The 19,559-nt window shown below is 47.0% G+C and overlaps 1 protein-coding gene across 1 annotated transcript in view; it reads right to left on the minus strand.

Moving 5' to 3' along the window:
• MMEL1 (membrane metalloendopeptidase like 1) overlaps window positions 1-4,680 on the minus strand; it is a 202,866-nt gene extending 198,186 nt beyond the window's left edge. The window contains exons 1-2 of the mRNA XM_044278346.1: window positions 4,235-4,680; window positions 3,778-3,941 (exon numbers count right to left, since the gene is read on the minus strand). Coding sequence (XP_044134281.1) covers window positions 3,778-3,941; window positions 4,235-4,284 — 214 coding nt within the window. The 5' untranslated portion in view covers window positions 4,285-4,680. The remainder of the gene's footprint in view (window positions 1-3,777; window positions 3,942-4,234) is intronic.
• Window positions 4,681-19,559: the final 14,879 nt, after the last annotated feature.

Below are 19,559 nucleotides of genomic sequence, written 5' to 3' on the forward strand. Positions count from 1 at the left end.
TAGACTGCCTCTTTATTTTGTATGGAGCGATGGATCATAGCTCTGCTGGCTTAGAAAAGCTGCAGATTTTGGTGAAAGTACCATTTTGCACCAAAATTTGTCACTTTTCTGACACCCTTGACACTTTTCTCAAAATAGGGTGGGGTGTAGGCAGGAGGCATCTAGCTGTGGGCGGGGCATGGACAGGATGTGTCTAGCTGTGGGTGGGGAATTGTCAGGAGGCATCTAGCTGTGGGCGGGGCATGGACAGGAGGCATCTAGATGTGGGCTGGGCATGGACAGGAGGCATCTAGCTATGGGCTGGGCATGGACAGGAGGCATCTAGCTGTGGGCTGGGCATGGACAGGAGGTATCTAGCTTTGGGTGGGGCATGGACAGGAGGTATCTAGCTTTGGGTGGGGCATGGACAGGAGGCATCTAGATGTGGGCGGGGCATTGGACAGGAGACATCTAGATGTGGGCTGGGCATGGACAGGAGGCATCTAGCTGTGGGCTGGGCATGGACAGGAGGCATCTAGATGTGGGCGGGGCATGGACAGGAGGCATCTAGCTGTGGGCTGGGCATGGATAGGAGGCATATAGCTGTGGGCTGGGCATGGACAGGAGGCATCTAGCTGTGGGCTGGGCATGGATAGAATGAGAATAATGACCAGCAGCAGTGGGGGGCTGAATTTATTGATGGGATTGGGGTCTTTGGGGCCTGGGCTGACCTGATCATCTGAGGGGTCTTTGCTTTTGGCTGATGATTGATCTGGTGGCTGATGGGGGGGTCTTTGGGCTGATCTGAGGTCTGATGCGCATGGGGGATGACTGGGGGGGTCTTTGGGCTGATCTGAGGTCTGATGGGGGTTGACTGGGGGTCTGATGTGGGTCTTTGGGGTGATCTGAGGTCTGATGGGGGCTGACTGGGGGTCTGATGGGGGTAGGAAACTAAGATGTCTGTCTGTCAAACTCTGCAGAGATGAGAGATGGCTGAAAGAAATCATCATGGTGGTCCGATCTGAATGAAGATGAAGAAAGAGAACATCTACATCAAAGGAGACGTCACTGGATGTAAGAGGTATGGCCGCAATATATAGGTAGGGCTGTGCGTAGGTGTGGCTTGAGGGTGGGCGACTGGGCGGGGACACTGGGGGTGGGGCGGCGGGGGGGTTTGGGGCCCATGGATCAGTTTCGCACAGGGGCCCCATGGATTCTGTGTACGCCACTGCACATGTTACATCCATAAACTACACTAGCTTCCGCTGATTTCATTTGCTGGCACGTGGACCTCCCGAGGATGCACCATCCGCGTAATGCCAGCGATTTTTCCTATTAATATTGAGGTCAGAAATGCCCCCCCCCCATGACTACTTTTATTGTCTTAAGTTTTTAATGCCAGAAAGCTTGCTTATTTTGGTGCAAAAAGGTTGTCTCTTAGATCACATCCCTTTCCTGCTAACCCACACCACTTTTCAGAAAAAAAACATGCTGAGCACTATTGTGCCATATTTGGTGCCAAGGATGAGTCCCAAACGCAATGGTAAATCTAGGACAATGAATTCATTGAAATAAAAGGGGCCTTTAATGTGTTTTCTCAGCTAAAGGGCTCATACACACGAACGTGGGTTTTTGCGGCTCGTATGTGGACCCATTCACTTCAATGGGGCCACAAAAGATGCGGACAGCACTCCGTGTGATGTCCGCAACCGTTGCTCTGTTCCATGAGGCCGCAAAAAAAAAAAAAGGAACATGTCCTATACTTGCAGACCGTTTTGCGGACAAGAATAGGTATTTCTATTATAGGTGGCCCTTTCGGCAAATTGCGGAACGCACACGGGTGGTATCTGCACAGTTGCAAATTGCGGATCCGCAAAAAAACGGTTCCCGGCTGGTGTGAGTTCCGTATTTTATACGGATTGAAGTGAATGAGTCCACGTCCGACCTGCAAAAAATGCGGATTGGATGCGGAAAGAAAACAGGTTGTGCCCTAAATGGAACAGAGTAATGCTTAACTACTGCCGGCAATCGAATTACCGTCAGTCTTATGTAAGGTCGCTGACATAGCACTTTCCACTACATCGGCACTATTACATCAGACAGACTTAGCTCTGCTACATCAGTATATATATACGTATATATATAGTGGCTTGGCAGTGACCAGCACATAATGACTTCTACTGGTCAGAAATCAATGCTGCTCCAGTGGCTGCTGCTCACAAGGTGTAAAGAAATATTCCAGGGTTTATAGATTTCTATAGAAAGCAATCTGTCTCTTCTCTTAACGGGGTAATCATGCATGACAGGCCGCAGTTAACCCTTTACTACTGCGGTTTCGCCTCAGGAGAGCATCCGGCTTCATCAGAACCATAAGGTGACCTAGTGATTTAACGAATGAGTGGCTAATTGCAGAGGGTTATTGATGACAGGACTGGAAATGTGTGTCATGTCCAGGCAAATAATGCACATACAGTGTGTGTATAGCAGAGCTGAGGTTGCCAAATGATGAAATTAACTGATCTAGCAGGGTTGAGAGGGCTAGATGTATCAAGGCTCCGGTTGCCAAATGTAGCAGAACCGAGGTTGCGAGGTCTAGCAGGATTGAGATTGCTTCATGTAGTAAAGCTGAGGTAGCTAAATGTGGGAGACGTGAGAGTGACAGATATAACAGACCTGAGATTCCAAATGTAGCAGAGCTGAGATTGCTTCATGTAGTAAAGCTGAGGTGGCTAAATGTGGGAGACGTGAGAGTGACAGATATAACAGACCTGAGATTCCAAATGTAGCAGAGCTGAGATTGCTTCATGTAGTAAAGCTGAGGTAGCTAAATGTGGGAGACGTGAGAGTGACAGATATAACAGACCTGAGATTTCAAATGTAGCAGAGCTGAGATTGCTTCATGTAGTAAAGCTGAGGTAGCTAAATGTGGGAGACGTGAGAGTGACAGATATAACAAACCTGAGTTTCCAAATGTAGCAGAGCTGGGGCTGCCTGATCTAGCATGGCTGAGATTGCTTCATATAGTAGAGCTGAGGTGGCTAAATGTGGGCGACATGAGAATGACAAATATAATAGATCTGAGATTCAAAACATAGCAGAGCTAATTTTGCCAGATCTAGCACGACTGAGATTGCTATACCTAGCTGTGTTCATGTTGCAAAATGCAGCAGAGTTGGCAGGGTTGGTATTGCTAAATGTAGCAGAGCTAAGATTGCTAAATATAGCTGTGCTGAGATTGAGGAGCAGATATTATCATAAAGTAGCTTTCACATGGTGTATTTTTAGTGTTTTCTTAGAGCTGAGATGGCCAGATGTAGCAGTGCTAAGGTCTCTTTATGCAGTTGGCACAGTTCATGGTGACCTCGATAGTCCTATCTGTGGTCTTACATAGGACTCCACGTAAACCTACCACATTCTTGAGAAATGTATAAATAGGGTTTAAAAACCATCTCGACTCTACTATTCGTGTTAGTTCAGTGTGCGGACTGGCACCGGGTGAAATAAGATGTTTTTATTGAGGTTTTTCTTAGGACTGCAGGTAAACTGACTACATATTTGTAGCACACAGAACTATCATTGTACATGAATGATACAGTCCCAAAAAATCGTATATACACATAAACACACACTCTCAGATGTTGATGCAGCAGAGCCGAGATTGTCATAGTGCTACCACAACGAGGTTTTCTATAGAAGGAAAAATGCACCAATTCAGCACTGCTATAGTACAGATACATCGATTAACCATTGCAGCGCCAACTGACCACATAGCGTCCTATAAGATTAGATGCGTCTTACCTTTATTAGTTGTGTACAGCACCAAGAGAGTGATAAGACCACAGGTCATCAAGAACAGCAGCACAGAGAGGCCAATTTCTACCACGCTCCAAGACTTTTTCACGGCTTTATTGGATTTTTCTACTATGTCCATTTGACTCTCAGATTTCCCCATAATTGTAACTCTTCAAAAGAGAAAAAAAGAAAAAAGAAGAAAATAAAATAGATATTAAAGCGACGGAGCCTGTAATCTGATGCCCACAGCCTGAGCAGCTGATAGGAAGAAGAGAATGAAGAAACAGAGAAATAGAGAGAGAGACAGGGGGGTGCAGATATAGAAACACTAGAGGCAGGGATGCAACCAAATGACAGCGAGCAGGGAAGAACGCACATCGGGGCGGGGGGAAAGGGTTAATAACAAAGGACTATGAGGACAGCGACTGCAGCGGAGACATTGCGCCAATCATCCTATAATTACATGTATTTCTCCATCTGATTGTCCACGGTTTTGGCTGCTTCATTTTCCATTTTCCTCCACGTGTGTTATGAAATTAAGAATTAATTTTATGGGGTTTTTTCCTGCGTTTTTATCCTGCGTTTTTATCCTCTGGATTGTATTGCAGAGTCCAGGGACTGAATACTATGGATGCAGCAGTCGGTGTAGCCGGCAGATTACATCCATGCAATGAGATTGTGCTTCCTCTCCAGACCTCATGGAATCAGCAGGGGGGATTTATTGACCCTTATGGTGATGACAGCCATAGGATCTGCTTAGTGTATTGGAAATCATAGTCATTACAATCCCTGCTGACTGCTCCAGGGCGTCTTCTGTCACAGCAGGATCCTATGGTGTCTCCCTAAGTGCCGCCGCAGCCAAGTGTCCCCCTCGTCACTCCTTGCTAACTCCTTAGGAAAACTTCTGTGTTCCAATGAGCAGCTTCAGGGCTTGGAGTAACTATATCATCTCCAGTGGGTGGGGAGGAAGGTTTAATAAAACAGAAAAAAAAGCAGGAGGGAGGGCACAGACAGCCACAAATTCCCCTTGACACTATATATATGTATTTAACTATTTTCCTCATGTTATTTGTGTGCCATTGAGGATGGCAGGTGCCCACTGAAATCAATGGATGCCCACAGCAGTACTGGGTCCAAATGTAAAATTGTGACAGGGCCCCCGCCTTCCGCGTGCCATTGATGGCATCTGATGAGGAAGGCACCAGGGTCCAGTTGCGACTACTACCTCTACTCCCCTGATGGATGCCCATTTTGTTTCGGTAGGCGTCTGCCTATGCTCCAGCATGGCACTGTGGGGAAAACAAGCATTTCTATGGTGCTTTCCTTTTGCTAAGAATGGCTGATTGTGGTGGACCATAGCAGAGGGACCCAGGGATCGGTTGAGCCCCAAGGGGAACAAAAACTGAAAAGGGGCTTTCCATGAGGAGGACATGCTCTCTGTGTTCCCTAACTCTAAACCCAGATTCATTCCGTAGTAATACAGAGTCACATAACCTCAACTGGCAGAGGCGTCTTGGAGGGTTACATTTGTGATGCAAGTCCAAACGAATTGTGGGGTTCACTGCTGACCTAGGTAGGCAAATAGAGGTAACCTCCTAGGGTGCCATCTTGCCAACAGTGAGTGGGAGGTACAGTTTTGTTGGAAACAATAATATGTTTGGTATTGCAGCACTTAAAGAGGTTATCCCATGACTAATGTAAAAAAATGAAAATCAGACATCATATAGTACATGACAATCACTTTCTAACAAAGCTAGAACCAGCCCTGTACCTCACATGGATCTAGAGATCTCCCGATTCATTGCCCTGCTAGATTTATATCAATCTGGCAGCTCAGGGGAGTGTCTTTTCTGCTGCAGCTCAGGGGGCGTGTCCATGCTCTCCCTATCACAGCTCAGGAGGCAGTTGAAAGATTAAACTGAGCATGTGCAGCCTTCTCAGTGAGCTGGGCAAAGAAATAAGAAGAAAACAAACAGCAAGTGGTGCTATACAGATACATTTAATTAAATAACTCAGTGGCTATGCTAATTTTTTAATTACAGGAAAATACAAAAGTACTCAGATCCTGGCGCTGGTTTGAAAACTAAGATATTTTTCATGGGACAACCCCTTTAACTTTCAAACCAATGAGCAATTCCTTCAGGCCATCAGTGTTGGAGTTACTCATTGGTACAGGAGGTCCAGGTAGCTATGTGCATGGTTGGTGTTACTCACTGTTCCTTGGTCCCTGGTCCTCTTATACTGTGGTCATCATTGCTGCACTGGGTCTTGACACTATCTTGTACCCAGAACATACAGGACCCACAGTTGCAGTGGTATCTGCATAAAGTATTTAATACTTCATCGGAACCTAGTTCGGTGAAGGCAGCGCCGAGAGCAGAGTGAGGGGAGGTCAATCAATTTTTTTAGTTATCTAAGTTATGAATTTAGGGTACTGGGCTCTGTATTATTTTGAAATTTGGTCTGGGGTCTCTATTAATTTCGGATCTGATCTGGGGACTAGATTAATTTGGTGTCTGGGATATATAATAATTTGGGATACTATATTAATTTAAGGGTCTCAACTGGGGTCTGTATTATTTTTGGAGTATGATCTGGGGTCTGTATTAATTTTTAGTTCACATCTGTCCATAGGTTATGTGTGGTATTGCAACCTTCCCCATTCACTTTGAGTGGTGCTTAGATGCAATACCAGACATAGTCCATGGACGGTGTGGTGCTTGTGGTGCTGTTTATGGAAGAAAGCAATAATGTTTTTCTAATCCTGGACCAAACCTTTAAATTGGGATCTGATTTGAAAGCGGTGTTAATTTATGGGTCTGGGTTCTGATTTTGGAGTTTGGTCTTGGGTCTGTATTAATTTTGTGGTCTGGTCTAGGATCTGTATTCTTTTTGGGGTCTTTTCTGGGGCCTTTATTAATTTGGGGTCTTCTCTGGGGTCCATATTCATTTTGAGCACTGTATCTGGAGTCTGGCACTATTTATCTAATCTGCCTTGGGCATTAAAATACTTTGTCCTAGCCCTTCTACTGATGGCAAAAATTCAGGTAGGACCTGGCTTTCATAGAAAACTATGCAGTTTGCTGATACTGCACTATTTGATGTTTTCAAGTTCCGTGGTTGGGTCTGTGCCCGGAGGATGAATTATTTTCACATTTTATTTTCTCTAAATTCATGCAGATCCTTATGTTTAGATTACATATCAACAGTCTTCAGATTACGTCAGATTATCTCTTCAATTAACAAACAGAACAGCGTCTTTTGCTCTATTGAAGTCATCCAGGAATCAAGGTAATGCCACCATTTTGCCACAAATTTATGTCACTGGAGCCGTCGCCTAATTCCACATGCAATGTTAGACTAATTTGTAAAGACTCTGCTTTTTTTTTTTTTTTGATCAATCAAATCTTTTTATTCAAGATCATTCGAGATCAAATTTTTCATTTTTGTAGGTGAAGAAAAGTGACAACACACATAAACCCATCCCAAACCCTCCCCACCCTCCCTCCCCATCCCCAAAGTCCAGGTGCAGTCCATCACCGAAAAAAGTCCACAGCAGATTGCAGAGTGTGATCCAATGCACATTCAAACCACAAGCACACCAGCTCATAGACTTATTACTTTGTACCGTACATTATGTCCATTTTCATTTCATACAGTCTATGACTCTCACTTCCTTTACCTTCCCCAGGCCTCTGTCCTAAACAGTAAGATGAACATGTTCAATCCAGGTATACCATATTTTATTAAACTTTTTGTTATTACCCCTCTTCTGATAAACATAACTCTCGAGTTGCACCAAGGTGTGTGTCGATGTTATCAATTCACTTAACTCCGGTGGAATCTGGAGCTATCCAACGAGATGCTATCCTCTTTCTAGCCTGATATAAAATGCGCTGAATAGCCAGCTTGACCTCTCTAGATCCTGACACTTCCCCAACATAACCGAATATGCACAATAAAGGAGAGCGTTCAATCCTAATCTTATAAACCTTCATGATGAGGTCTACCACCTCATTCCAATACCTGCGTAGGCGCGGGCAGTTCCACATAAAGTGTATCAAGTCAGCAGAGGTAGCACCACATCTTGGGCATGTGTCATCAGCACGAAAACCTATCCTACATAACATTTTCGGGGTTCTATATACCCTGTGAAGCAGCAGCAGTTGCGAAAACCCTATGAGCCTCACTCACCGCTATATCAGGAAAATCAGCTTAGCACCTTTTCCCATTGGTCCTCCTTCAATCCTGGTACATCTTTTTCCCACTTTCCAAACAGTTGTAACGGATATGCAAGGCTTCCATTAGACTAAGGTAATGCAGCGATATCACTCCCCCCGAGCCGCCACCAGTAGCCGTGAGGTCTATAATCAGATGCTTCTGAGCAGGCAACAATTTCTCCTGTGCTCCTGCACTTGTATGGCATGTCTTACTTGCAAGTATACATAGAAGAAGGATTTGGGCAGACCGAACTCCTGCTGTAGTGTAAAGAAATCTTTAAGGGATGTATCTCCGAATAATTGACACAGCCTGTCCAGGCTGAATTTCCTCCATGCCTTGACACTGGAAACCTTATTAAGTTCAACATACATAATATTCGGCCAAATTGGTGTAAACTTCGTATACCCCTCAATACCTGCCATTTTCCTGGTTTTCCACCACACCCTATGCATTAATTCCAATATCCCGTATTTCCTCCCCACATCCTTAAAAGCACCATCCTCTAGCGCAGATAGGAGGCAACCTCTATTAAGCAAGTGTTTTACCATCGTACCTATCTTATTAACCTGTCCTTCCTCCCCCCATCCCCTCATATGCTGCATTTGGGCCGCCAGAAAATAAACCAAGGGGTCAGGGACACTCAGTCCTCCCTGAGTCTTAGATCTACATAGGGTGCTCAACTTGATCCGGGGAAACCCCTTCTTCCAGATTAAGTCTCTAAAGATTGAGTTTATAGTATAGAACATACTTAAAGGAGCTGGGGCATGAGGATCATTTTAAGCAGGTTTGTTCTGCCAACCATAGACAAAGGTAATTTCGACCATGCCTGTACTTTCTTCCTGAACTTATCCAGTAACGGCAGTACATTCAAGTCTATAAAGTCCCTATCATTTCTGGAGACCTGTATCCCCAAGTATTTAAAACTCGACACTATCTGTAGCCCACCAGCCAAAACAGGGTCTATCGCAGTATCGTCAGCAAGCGGCATGAGGACTGACTTCGACCAGTTGATTTTAAGGCCCGACAAATGCCCAAACCCATTAATAATTTCCATAGCAGCCGGCAGGGACGTCTCCCATTCATCTAAAAACATGAGCAAATCATCTGCGTACAGTGCTACTTTTTCAGTTACCGACCCATAAGTAATTCCCTTGACCGCCGCTGATGAACGTAAAGCCTCCGCCAAGGGCTCAATTGCCATCGCAAATAATAGCGGTGACAATGGACACCCCTGTCTGGTACCCCTCTGAAGGTTGAATGGGTCAGAAAGGCACCCATTCGCCTGTATCCTAGCCGTAGGGCCCGCGTACAACATTCTAAACCAGTCAATAAATACCGATCCCACCCCCATCTTCTCCAGTACCAGGAACAAGTACTGCCATTCCACGCTTTTGAATGCCTTGGCCGCGTCGAGTGATGCGACCGCCGCATTCAAGGAGTGGACCTGACCCACCTGAACATTCAGATAGAGTCTCCTAATGTTTATCGCTGTCGACGTGTTCGGCATAAAACCTGCCTGGTCCCTGTTTATGAGTGAGGCAATGACCGAGTTAAGACGGTTAGTCAAAATTTTTGCCAACAGCTTAACATCCGCCTGCAGCAATGAGATGGGCCTATAGGACTCTGCCTCCACCGGATCTTTACCTGGCTTTGGTATAACAACTATAACCGCCTCATTCATCGTGTCAGGCAATTTACCCATCAGTCGGGCTTCGCTAAATACTTCCAATAACTGGGGCAATAAAATTGGGGAAAATTGTTTATAAATCTCAGCAGGTAGGCCATCACTTCCTGGAGCTTTGTTGTTAGCCATGTCTCCCAGTGCCACTTCTAGTTCTCTCAGAGTAAATGGACTATCCAGGAGTGCCCTTTGGTCCTGATCTAAAGTGGGCAGGGGCAAGGGATGGAGGAAATTTTTTATGTCAGTTTTCGTAGCTACAGTTTTAGTAGTGTATAAATTCTTATAGAACCCCAGCAATATCTGGGATATTTAGTGGCAACCTGCACCGTACCGTCCGCGTCGCGCAGCGCCGCCACGTAGTTAGACTTCTGTTGAGCCCTAGTGATCAGAGCTAATAACCTGCCAGCCTTCTCCCCTTCTTCATAATACGTCTGTTACAAGAAAAACCGCTAGCGTTCGTCTAGCTGCTGCTGTGCGTCTTTCCACTGAGTTTCAAGCTCTGACCTAGGGTCTGCTATATAGTTATTCTCGGCTGTCTCCACCGCCATGAGCAGCTGTCTGGTTAAAGCACTATTCTCCTTTTTCCGACCATTAATTTTAGCAGCCAATATCCCACGCAGGAAGGCCTTCATCGTATCCCACACTACTATCCTACTGGCAGAAGAGAGGTTTCGGTCAAAAAAACTCAGTCAGGGCATCTCTTACATCTGATAGATCAACTAGGATATTCAGCCAATAGGGGTTGAACTTCCATTGGGTAGATCTGCGCGACACGGACGGCAACAACTGAAATGTCGCCACAATCGGTGAATGATCAGAAATTTGCCTTGGCAGGTATCTAATGTCGTGTAATAGGTAGCCCATTTCCTCATTGCCCAGAATGAAATCAATCCTGGACAAGGAGCCATGTGTGCTGGAGCGACAGGAAAACTGCCTAGTGTCAGGGTACCTCAACCTCCAGAAGTCCAAAATGGCTGCTTCCCTTAGTAGTCGGCCGAAGGGAGTGAGATCGCCGCTGACAACCTGTGGAGAAGCCCAAAATTTATCCAGTGACAAGTTAGGTACGTTGTTAAAATCTCCCATCACTACAGTAGGCACATTAGGTCGTTCTGCTATCAAAGCAATTAACAGTTTCATCACCTGCGGGGAGTATGGTGGAGGAATATAGACACCAATAATTACACATTCAACCGAGTACAGGGAGCCGTGCAGATAAACATATCTGCCCTCTCTATCGATTTTCTGGGAGATGTAAAGACTCTGCTTAATTTAGCATAGCCCTGTCTTCAGTTGCCAGCAAGCCAAGTATTGCGTCTCCTAACCTATGGATACGCTCCTTTTTATAGAGCCACGCCGCACAGTGTACCAAGACCAACATTACCAATAATAACACTATATAAAGGCCAAATAATACCGCTCCACCATGACCAAACCCATTTAGGTCTCAGTCATTAATAATCCAGTTTAGGTCCCCACTCAGTGACACAGGTGATGTCCTCTTTGTTCTCTTTCCTTTTTTTCTTAGTCCTGCACAGATCACTATGATGACGTCTTCAGAACAACTTGTTTTTACATAATTAGGCAAACAGAACACACCTATTTAGTAATAATTCCTACTTTTATGCCCCCTCTCAGTAATCATACCGTTTAGGCCCACTCAGTAGTAATTTACATTAAGGCCCCAGTAGCTGTGGTGCCCCAGTGTAGTGCCCTCTGTACATATCATTCCCCCAGTAGTGCAATCTGTACATATTATGCCCTTAGTAGTGCCCTCTGTACATATAATGCCTCCAGTAGTGCAATCTGTACATATAATGCCCCCAGTACTGCTATCTCTACATACTATGCCCCTAGTAGTGCTATCTGTACATATTATGCCCCTCAGTAGTGCCATCTGTACACATAATGCCCCCCCCAGTAGTGTCCTCTGTAGATATACAGTAATGCCAAAGTAGTGCCCTCTTTACATATGACACACAGTAGTGGTCTCTTTACATATAATATCCCCCCATAGTGACTTCTTCACATATAATGCCCACTTTACATATAATGCTCCCCAAAGTGCCATCAATAATGCCCACAAACAACAACAACAAAAAACTACATTCACTCCTGCCACCTGCAATGCAGGCCCCTTTCGTCCTGAGGTCCTGGTTGCCTGTGTCATGATTACATAATCTCAGCCTCCTGCATGGGGTGTCAGGAGATGTGATGACATCGTCAATAGTGATGGCCTTGCTGTTCGCCCGGAAGTTGGTTCGCGGTGAACTGTGCGCGTTCGCGATCCGCTGAACATGCTAACATATGGCGATGTCCGTATGCGCCATATTCTTTTGCATTGCGCCAAACTTTGACCCATGACACATTTATCAGGTGGAACAGGAAAGCCAATTGAGAAGTTTCAGCACATGGACACCCCCCCCAACCCTATAACAGAACCTGATCTGGCAGCCATTTTACATTATGTGTTTTGCCAGTGTAGGGAGAGGTTGCATTTTGGAGCAGGGACAGACTGTTAGGGACACCAAACACTAGCTAATAGTGCCACAAAAGTCCTTTTAAGGACTGTCTATAGGTGTGCTATCGATAGGTGTGACATACTGAGGGGTGTAAAATACTTATAATATACTTTCTAACATAGAACATAGACAGTATATTATAGTGCATTTGTATGATTCCAGAAAATACTGATTGAGGCTTGCCATATATCAGCTTCCACAAAATAGTAATAGAGGTTTTCCATATACCTGCGTCCACAAAATTACTGCTTGAGGGTGATATACCAGCTTCAACTAACAACTGATTGAGGCCTGCCATATATTAGCTTCCACAAAATAGTGATAGAGGTTTTCCATATACCTGCATCCAAAAAATTACTACTTGAGGGCTCATGCACACGAACGTATTTTGTTTCCGCTTCAGCTCAGTTTTTTTTGCGGACCGTATGCGGAACCATTCACTTCAAAGGGGGTGTAGAAAATACAGAAGTTACTCCGTGTGCATTCCGTTTCCGTTTGTCCGCATGGCCGTTCTGCAAAAAAGTAGTGCATGTCCTATTATTGTCTGCAAATCACGTCCGAGGCCCTATTCAAGTCAATGGGTCCGCAAAAAATATGGAACGCACACGAAACACATCCGTATGTCATCCGTATTTTGCGGATCCATACTGTAGAAATGATATGCCTGGCCCATATTGCTCATGTGTTTGGTGATTAATAAGTTACTGTTTCTGTATACGATCCGAATTTAAATTTATCAAATACGGAAACCATACGGATATGTTTTGTGCAATAACGGAACGGAAGATATATCAGAGAGAAAAAAATCCTCAGATACGGAACAACGGATCAGTGAAAAACGGACTGCAAAACAACAACGGTCATGTGCATGAGCCCTGAGGGTGATATACCAGCTTCAACTAACAACTGATTGCGATTATGTCAAAGGACGCACCAGAGAAGGTTGAGTGGCTCACTCAGCCTTTTGCTTCTGCACCCTCCTCATCCTCTGTATCTGCACCCTCTCTGCTATGTGCACTGCCAAAGACACCACCACCACCACCAACATAGCCCCTCCACTCGAGTCAAAGGAATTACTTTCCCATCCATCCCCAGGCCTTATTGGCATCAGATGAGGAAGGGGAGGTAGCAACGGCCGCCATCCAGCGGTCTGACGACAGTACCCAGATCAGCCCAGATCAGCCCAAGGAGGGTGGTCCCTGCTGTTGCTGCCTACTCCAAGATCTCTAATGTCAGTGGTGGTAAAGGTGATGATCATGGTCTGTCGATAGACGACACATATGTGCCCACGAGAGAGGAAGAGGAGGGGAGTTCAGAGGGAGAGATGGAGCACCAGATAGGGAGGAAAAGCAGGCAGAACTCGCAGTGCACAGGAGGCAAAAATCAGACTGCAAATGTATCTTGAGCGAGTCATCCACCATGCACCATGTCACATCTTGCGCTCCGAGGATGCCGGCACGTGGCTTCGCAGTGTGGGCTTTTTTTAACGTGTCAGCTGCTGACAATAGTGTTGCCATCTGAAGCCTGTGCTGTCAATGCATAAGTCGCGGTAAGTCCAACACTCACCTAGGGACGACCGCCTTAAGAAGGCACCTGGCCTCCCATCACCGAGCCCAATGGGAGCAACGCTGTCAGAACCCACAAAGCCACATCCTGCCTCTTCTCCTTCTCCTGTCTCCTTCTATTTGTCCTCCACTCCACCTTCCACCGTGCCGTCATCGCGTTCATCTGGCACAAGGCAGACTTCCGTGGCCCAAATGTCTCCTCCTCCTACTCCATCCTTCGTTTCCTCCTCAACTGACTCCTCCTTTTCCACTGCTACCGCCTCTTCCACTGCACCCCCAAGCTCCCCAGAAACTATTCGACGTGCCAGGTGAGACGTTGCCATGCCTTGCTCAGGCTGTTGTGCCTGGAAGCCAAGAGCCATACTGGTCCTGCACTGCTTTCAGCTCTGCGGTCACAGGCCGATCAGTGGCTAACCCTGCTCAATTTGACAGTTGGTAAAGTGGTGTGCGACAACGGTGTCAATCTGCTGAGCGCGCTGAAACAGGGCAAAATGACACACATGCCGTGCATGGCACACGTCCTGAACTTAGTTGTACAGTGATTAGTTGCCAAATACCCCGGGGTCCAGGACGTCTTGCGGCAGGCCAGGAAAATCTCTGGCTATTTTAGAAGATCATACAGGGCCATGGCTGCCCTTGCTGACGTTCAGCGGCAACACCACTTGCCCGTCAGACGTCTGATTTGTGACTGCCTGGCTCGATGGAACTCCACCTTGTATATGCCTGATAGGCTGCTCCAGCAGAAATGTGCAGTTAACGACTACCTGTACGAACTCTGTGGCAGGACAGGTTCTGTGGAGCTTGGTTTCTTTTCACCGCACTAGTGGCTGCTCATGCGCGAGGCATGCAGACTTCTGCGGTCATTTGATGAGATCACCAAACTAGTCAGTTGCAGCCAGGGGGCCATCAGTGACATCGTACCTTACGCCTTCTTTCTGGAGCGTGCATTGCGTCGTGTGATTGATCAAGCCGTCGAGGAGCAGGAGCTGGAAGATGAGGAAGTCGCAATTCTGAATGAATTCCCAGAGGGGGCTACTTCAATTGAGACAAGTCAGCAGGAGTCTGAAGAGGAGTCAGAGGAGGATGGTGGCTGGGGAGAGGAGGAGGAGCAAGAAGAGCAGGAGAAATTACCTCCAAGTCCTGTAATAGATTCTGGGCGACACCGGCTTCCTGGCCCAAATCATTGTCTGTATGACTTTATCAGAGAAACCTCGCTGTTTCAGAATGGCGGTTTCAACAGCCACGCCGTCAAAAGTAGCGACTCGAAATGCTGGTGGAAGACCGGTCCCTAAGAGAGTAGATCTTCTCTGAGTGGAAGGTGCCACGATGTGTCTCTTAGGAGGTGGATTATCTTGGAGTACCACGCTCGATGGGGCCAGTCCAGGGCGATGAGAATCGTCTGGATGCTCTCCATCTGTATCCTGCGGAGCACTCGAGGAAGGAGAGGGAGAGGTGGAAACACGTACAGGAGGGAGAACCCATGGTGCCACCAGAGCGTCTACTGCGCACGCCTTTGGATCCCTTGTGCGAAAGAAGAAGGCGGGTAGCTTGTAGTTGAATCTGGACGCCATCAAGTCCACGTCCGGCCGTCCCCAACGGAGACAGATTTCTGTGAAGACCTCTGGGTGCAGGGACCATTCCCCCGGGTCCACGGTCGTCCGAATGAGAAAGTCCATCACCCAATTCTCCACCCCTGGGATGTAGACTGCTGACAGGGCTGGTACGTGCTTCTCCGCCCATTGAAGAATCAGCGAGGATTCAGCCATCGGCGCTAGACTGCGGGTTCCCCCTTGATGATTGATGTAGGTAGGCCACTGCTGTGGCGTTGTCTGACTGTATCTGGATTGGCTGACCCATCAGAATGGGGGACCATTGAAGGAGGGACAGACGAATGGCCCAAAGTTCCAAAATGTTGATTGGCAGTTTGGACTCCGATTGAGACCAAACCCCCTGTACCGTCCGGGGTGGGAAGACTCCTCCCCAGCTCTGAAGACTGGCATCGGTAGTGATGACCATCCAGGAAATCGTGAGAAAGGATTTCCCCAAATCCAACGTTGGTGTGGAGAGCCACCATCTGAGTGGCGAGCGCACCATCGGAGCTAGGACTATGGGTTTGTCCAAGAAGTCCGCCGACTTGTCCCAGAACGAGAGGAGTGTGTGTTGGAGTGCCCAGGTGTGAAACTGCTCGAACGTCACCGCTTCCATAGCAGCAACCATCATGCCCAGAACCTGCATGCATCGGCGAATGGATGGGGAACGGTGCTTGAGAAGAAGGCTGACCGCTCGCTGGAGGGTCTGACGCTTGTCCTGAGGGAGGCAAACTAGAGCCATGTCCGAGTTGAGAATCATCCCTAAAAATTTGATACATGTGGATGGATGTAGGGACGACTTCCGGAAATTCACTAGCCAGCCAAACTGTGCTAGCGTCTCCAGAGTGATTCGGAGACTGTCCTTGTTGAGAGCGAAGGACGCTGCTTTTACTAACAAGTCCCTGGAATGAAGGAGGGCCAGAACTGGAGCCAGAACCTTTGTAAAAACTCGCTGAGCTGTCGCCAAACCAAAGGGGAGAGCGACAAATTGGTAATGTTGGGAGCCCACTGCAAAACGCAAAAAGCGATGATGCTCTGGGGCAATGGGGACGTGCAAGTATGCGTCCTGGATATCTATGGAGGAAAGGAATTCGCCCTGTTCCAGAGAAGCTATTACGGAACAAAGAGACTCCATCCGGAACCACTGTATTCGGAGAAACCGATTCAACAGCTTGAGGTCCAGAACCGGACGAACTGACCCCTCCTTTTTGGGAACTACAAACAGATTTGAATAAAAACCTGTGAAGTGTTCTGTGAGGGGAACCGAGGCAATAACCCCCTGAGCCAGGAGAGCCTGGATCGCCTGAAAGAAAAAGGCGGCCCGATCCACCCTTTTGGGAGGTTGGGATAGGAAAAACCTTTCTGGAGGAGGGGAAGCAAACTCGAGCTTGTAACCTGACGACACGATCTTGAGTGCCCATGCGTCTGCGATGTGGGCTTGCCAATGTTCCTGAAACAGGAGAAGGTGACTCCCCACCCAAGAGGATGGGGGCACACCATTATACTGAGGCCTGTTTGTTGGCTGTGGGCGGATAGGCTGAGCCCATGGTCGCCAAGCTGGTTGCGGCTTAAATAATGGCTTCTTTCACTGATCCTGAGGGGCGGCTCTGGAAGATTTTCCTGCCGCCGGGCACGTACCTGCAAAGCTGCGAAAGGACTGAGCCCGGGAATGGGACGACCTAGTGTGAAAAGTGCGCTTATGCTTGCTCTGCGGAAGGTAGGTACTCTTACCTCCCGTAGCCTCAGAGATGATCTCATCCAGACTAGACCCGAATAAACGAGTGCCAGAAAAAGGCAGAGCTGTCAGGGAGTGTTTTGAGGATGAATCCGCTGCCCACACCTTGAGCCATAATTCGCGTCGTAGCGTGACTGCGAGAGCTGAAGAGTGGGCGACAAGCGTGCCAGCATCCAATGACGCTTCACAGAGGTACAGATGTGGCAGGGTTAGCACTCCAGCTCTTAACTCAAATTTTATCGCGTTATCTTGAGAGAAAAGCCATTGAAAAGCAATTGAAGGTGTTTGCTTAGATTAGATAACACAACTTAGAAATCTCAGAAAACAAGAGTGTTAACTGTAATCCATCCATACTTCCCTGCCTGGGAGATTTGTGAAGCCAAGGCCTGAAGTTCTGTAAGAGGGACCCCCGCTTCCAAGTACTGATGGAGTCGAAGAGCCCACTCTGAGACCGCCTTCGCCAACCATGCAGAAGCAACAATGAGCCTGAGTGCGGAACCACTTGCCGCGAAAATGGACTAACCACAGACTCGATGCGGCGATCTACTGGATCCTGAAGTGAGGAGCCGTCCGCCACAGAAATTGCTGTATTCTTGGCCAGACGTGCTACATCCACTTTAGGAGGAATCGCCCATTTAGAGACACAGTCTGCCGGAAAAGGGTACAGCAGATCCAGATGCTTTAAAGTACTAAAGCGGCGATCTGTATGGTCCCAAGCCTTAGAGATGATGACGGGAAAGTCGTCATGCAGTGGGAATGTCCCGTTGGACTGCCGTTTGGAGCGGAGAAAAGACACAGGTAGTGAGAGAGTTAATACTTACCCCATGTGCCTACTCACCTCACCTTCTTTATCTTCTCTTCACCCTCCGGTGGTGGACCAGCAGGGGCCCCCTCTCTGCAGCTGGCACATCAGTGGCAGGTGCTGGAATGGTGGAGGGTTACCTGATCTGAAGCAGGGAAGCGATGCTGCCCTGGTCCTCTTTTCTTCTAGGGGGAGGTCGGACGGTGAGGAAAACCTGACACCGGACTCGCTCCCTGGGTAGACAGAGTAGCCAGGCTACTCTGTTTCCCATGCCTAATAAGGGATAAGAAAAAATAATAAAACAAAAATGCCGTGCAAAGCAGGGAGGTCTGCTTCCTGCGACACTAAGCTAAAAACTGAGTTGCTCTCTCCAGCCTGGAGTGGGTATAGCCTGCAGGGGAGGAGCTAACACTTTTTTCAGCCTAGTGTCGCCTCCTTGTGGCAGCAGCAGCTATACCCACGGCCCTGTGTCCCCCAATGAACGAGCGACCACCTAATTGTATTATTATTCCGGGGTAGGGCTAATATCTTTATAATATATAGATTCTAGTGTATTATACTGTGGCCTGTATTTCCCAGTAGAAAATGATCCTTTGGAAACACAGTCCTCATCCCTGATCACCAGGACCAGGAAGTGCTCTTTCAGTACATGACGACCTCCCCTCTCTGCCAGGCTGCTCCGCTGTGTACTGGTGCTTATTCTGACACTAGGGCTGGGTTCACATCCTATTTTTGCCATCCATTTAATGTATACCAAAAATGTATGAGTGAACATGCCTCAGACTGATGCCGTACAGTTCCATGTTAGAATTTTTTTTTATGTTAACGTATGCATTTTTTTATGGACTTTAAACAATACAAAAATGTGGAGTGCTACACATTTATATACATCAAACCGATAGGTAATAACATTCTTCTAGGCTCCAGCAGGACACATTTTTGAGAATTTCCCTTTAAGATGCATAAAAATGGCCCCTGATTAAATTACATACATTTTGTGGGAATTGTTGCCAATGATCCCCCTCTGGTATATCACTGTCCATGTTGTGGGACTATTTGTGTACTTCTAGTAAGTGTTTGCTGGCTGCAACTATGACCTAAAGGTTTTTCAGGTTCGCCTGCCATTAAAGTGAAATGTTCGTCCACCACTAATCGTCAATAAGTCATATGTACCACAAAATGATGCCAATGAAAACTACAGCCCATCCCACAAAAACAAGCCCTCACACAGCAACGTTAATAAAAAAATAAAAAAGCTATGAGTCTTAGATATGGCGATAAAAAAAAAGTTAAAAAAAAAACATAAAAAAGTGATCTTATGATGCCAAAGCCTGAAAAAAAAACTATAGAAAATTTGGTATCAACATATTTGTATCAACCCTCAGAAAAAAGTTATCACATGATATATATTGCACGGTGAACCTGTAATGACCGGCGTCACACACAGGGAGGAAAACAGGGAAAGCCCTGCCCAAGGGAGAGGGAAAGGTGGTGACCCCTGACTCACCTTGCGGCTGGCACCTGACTGCCCTGACGTCCCTAGACGGGTTCCTCACCCGTGCGGCGATCACGTGCCTAAACCCTGGCTTTCCCTGAAATGAGCCCTAGATAGTGAACGGGCCGGTGGGATCGCAAGTCCGCACCACTGCACTAAGAGGGAAACACCAGGGAGAGGA

Source organism: Bufo gargarizans, chromosome 2 (assembly GCF_014858855.1).
Source record: "Bufo gargarizans isolate SCDJY-AF-19 chromosome 2, ASM1485885v1, whole genome shotgun sequence".
NCBI classification, from domain to species: Eukaryota; Metazoa; Chordata; class Amphibia; order Anura; family Bufonidae; genus Bufo; species Bufo gargarizans.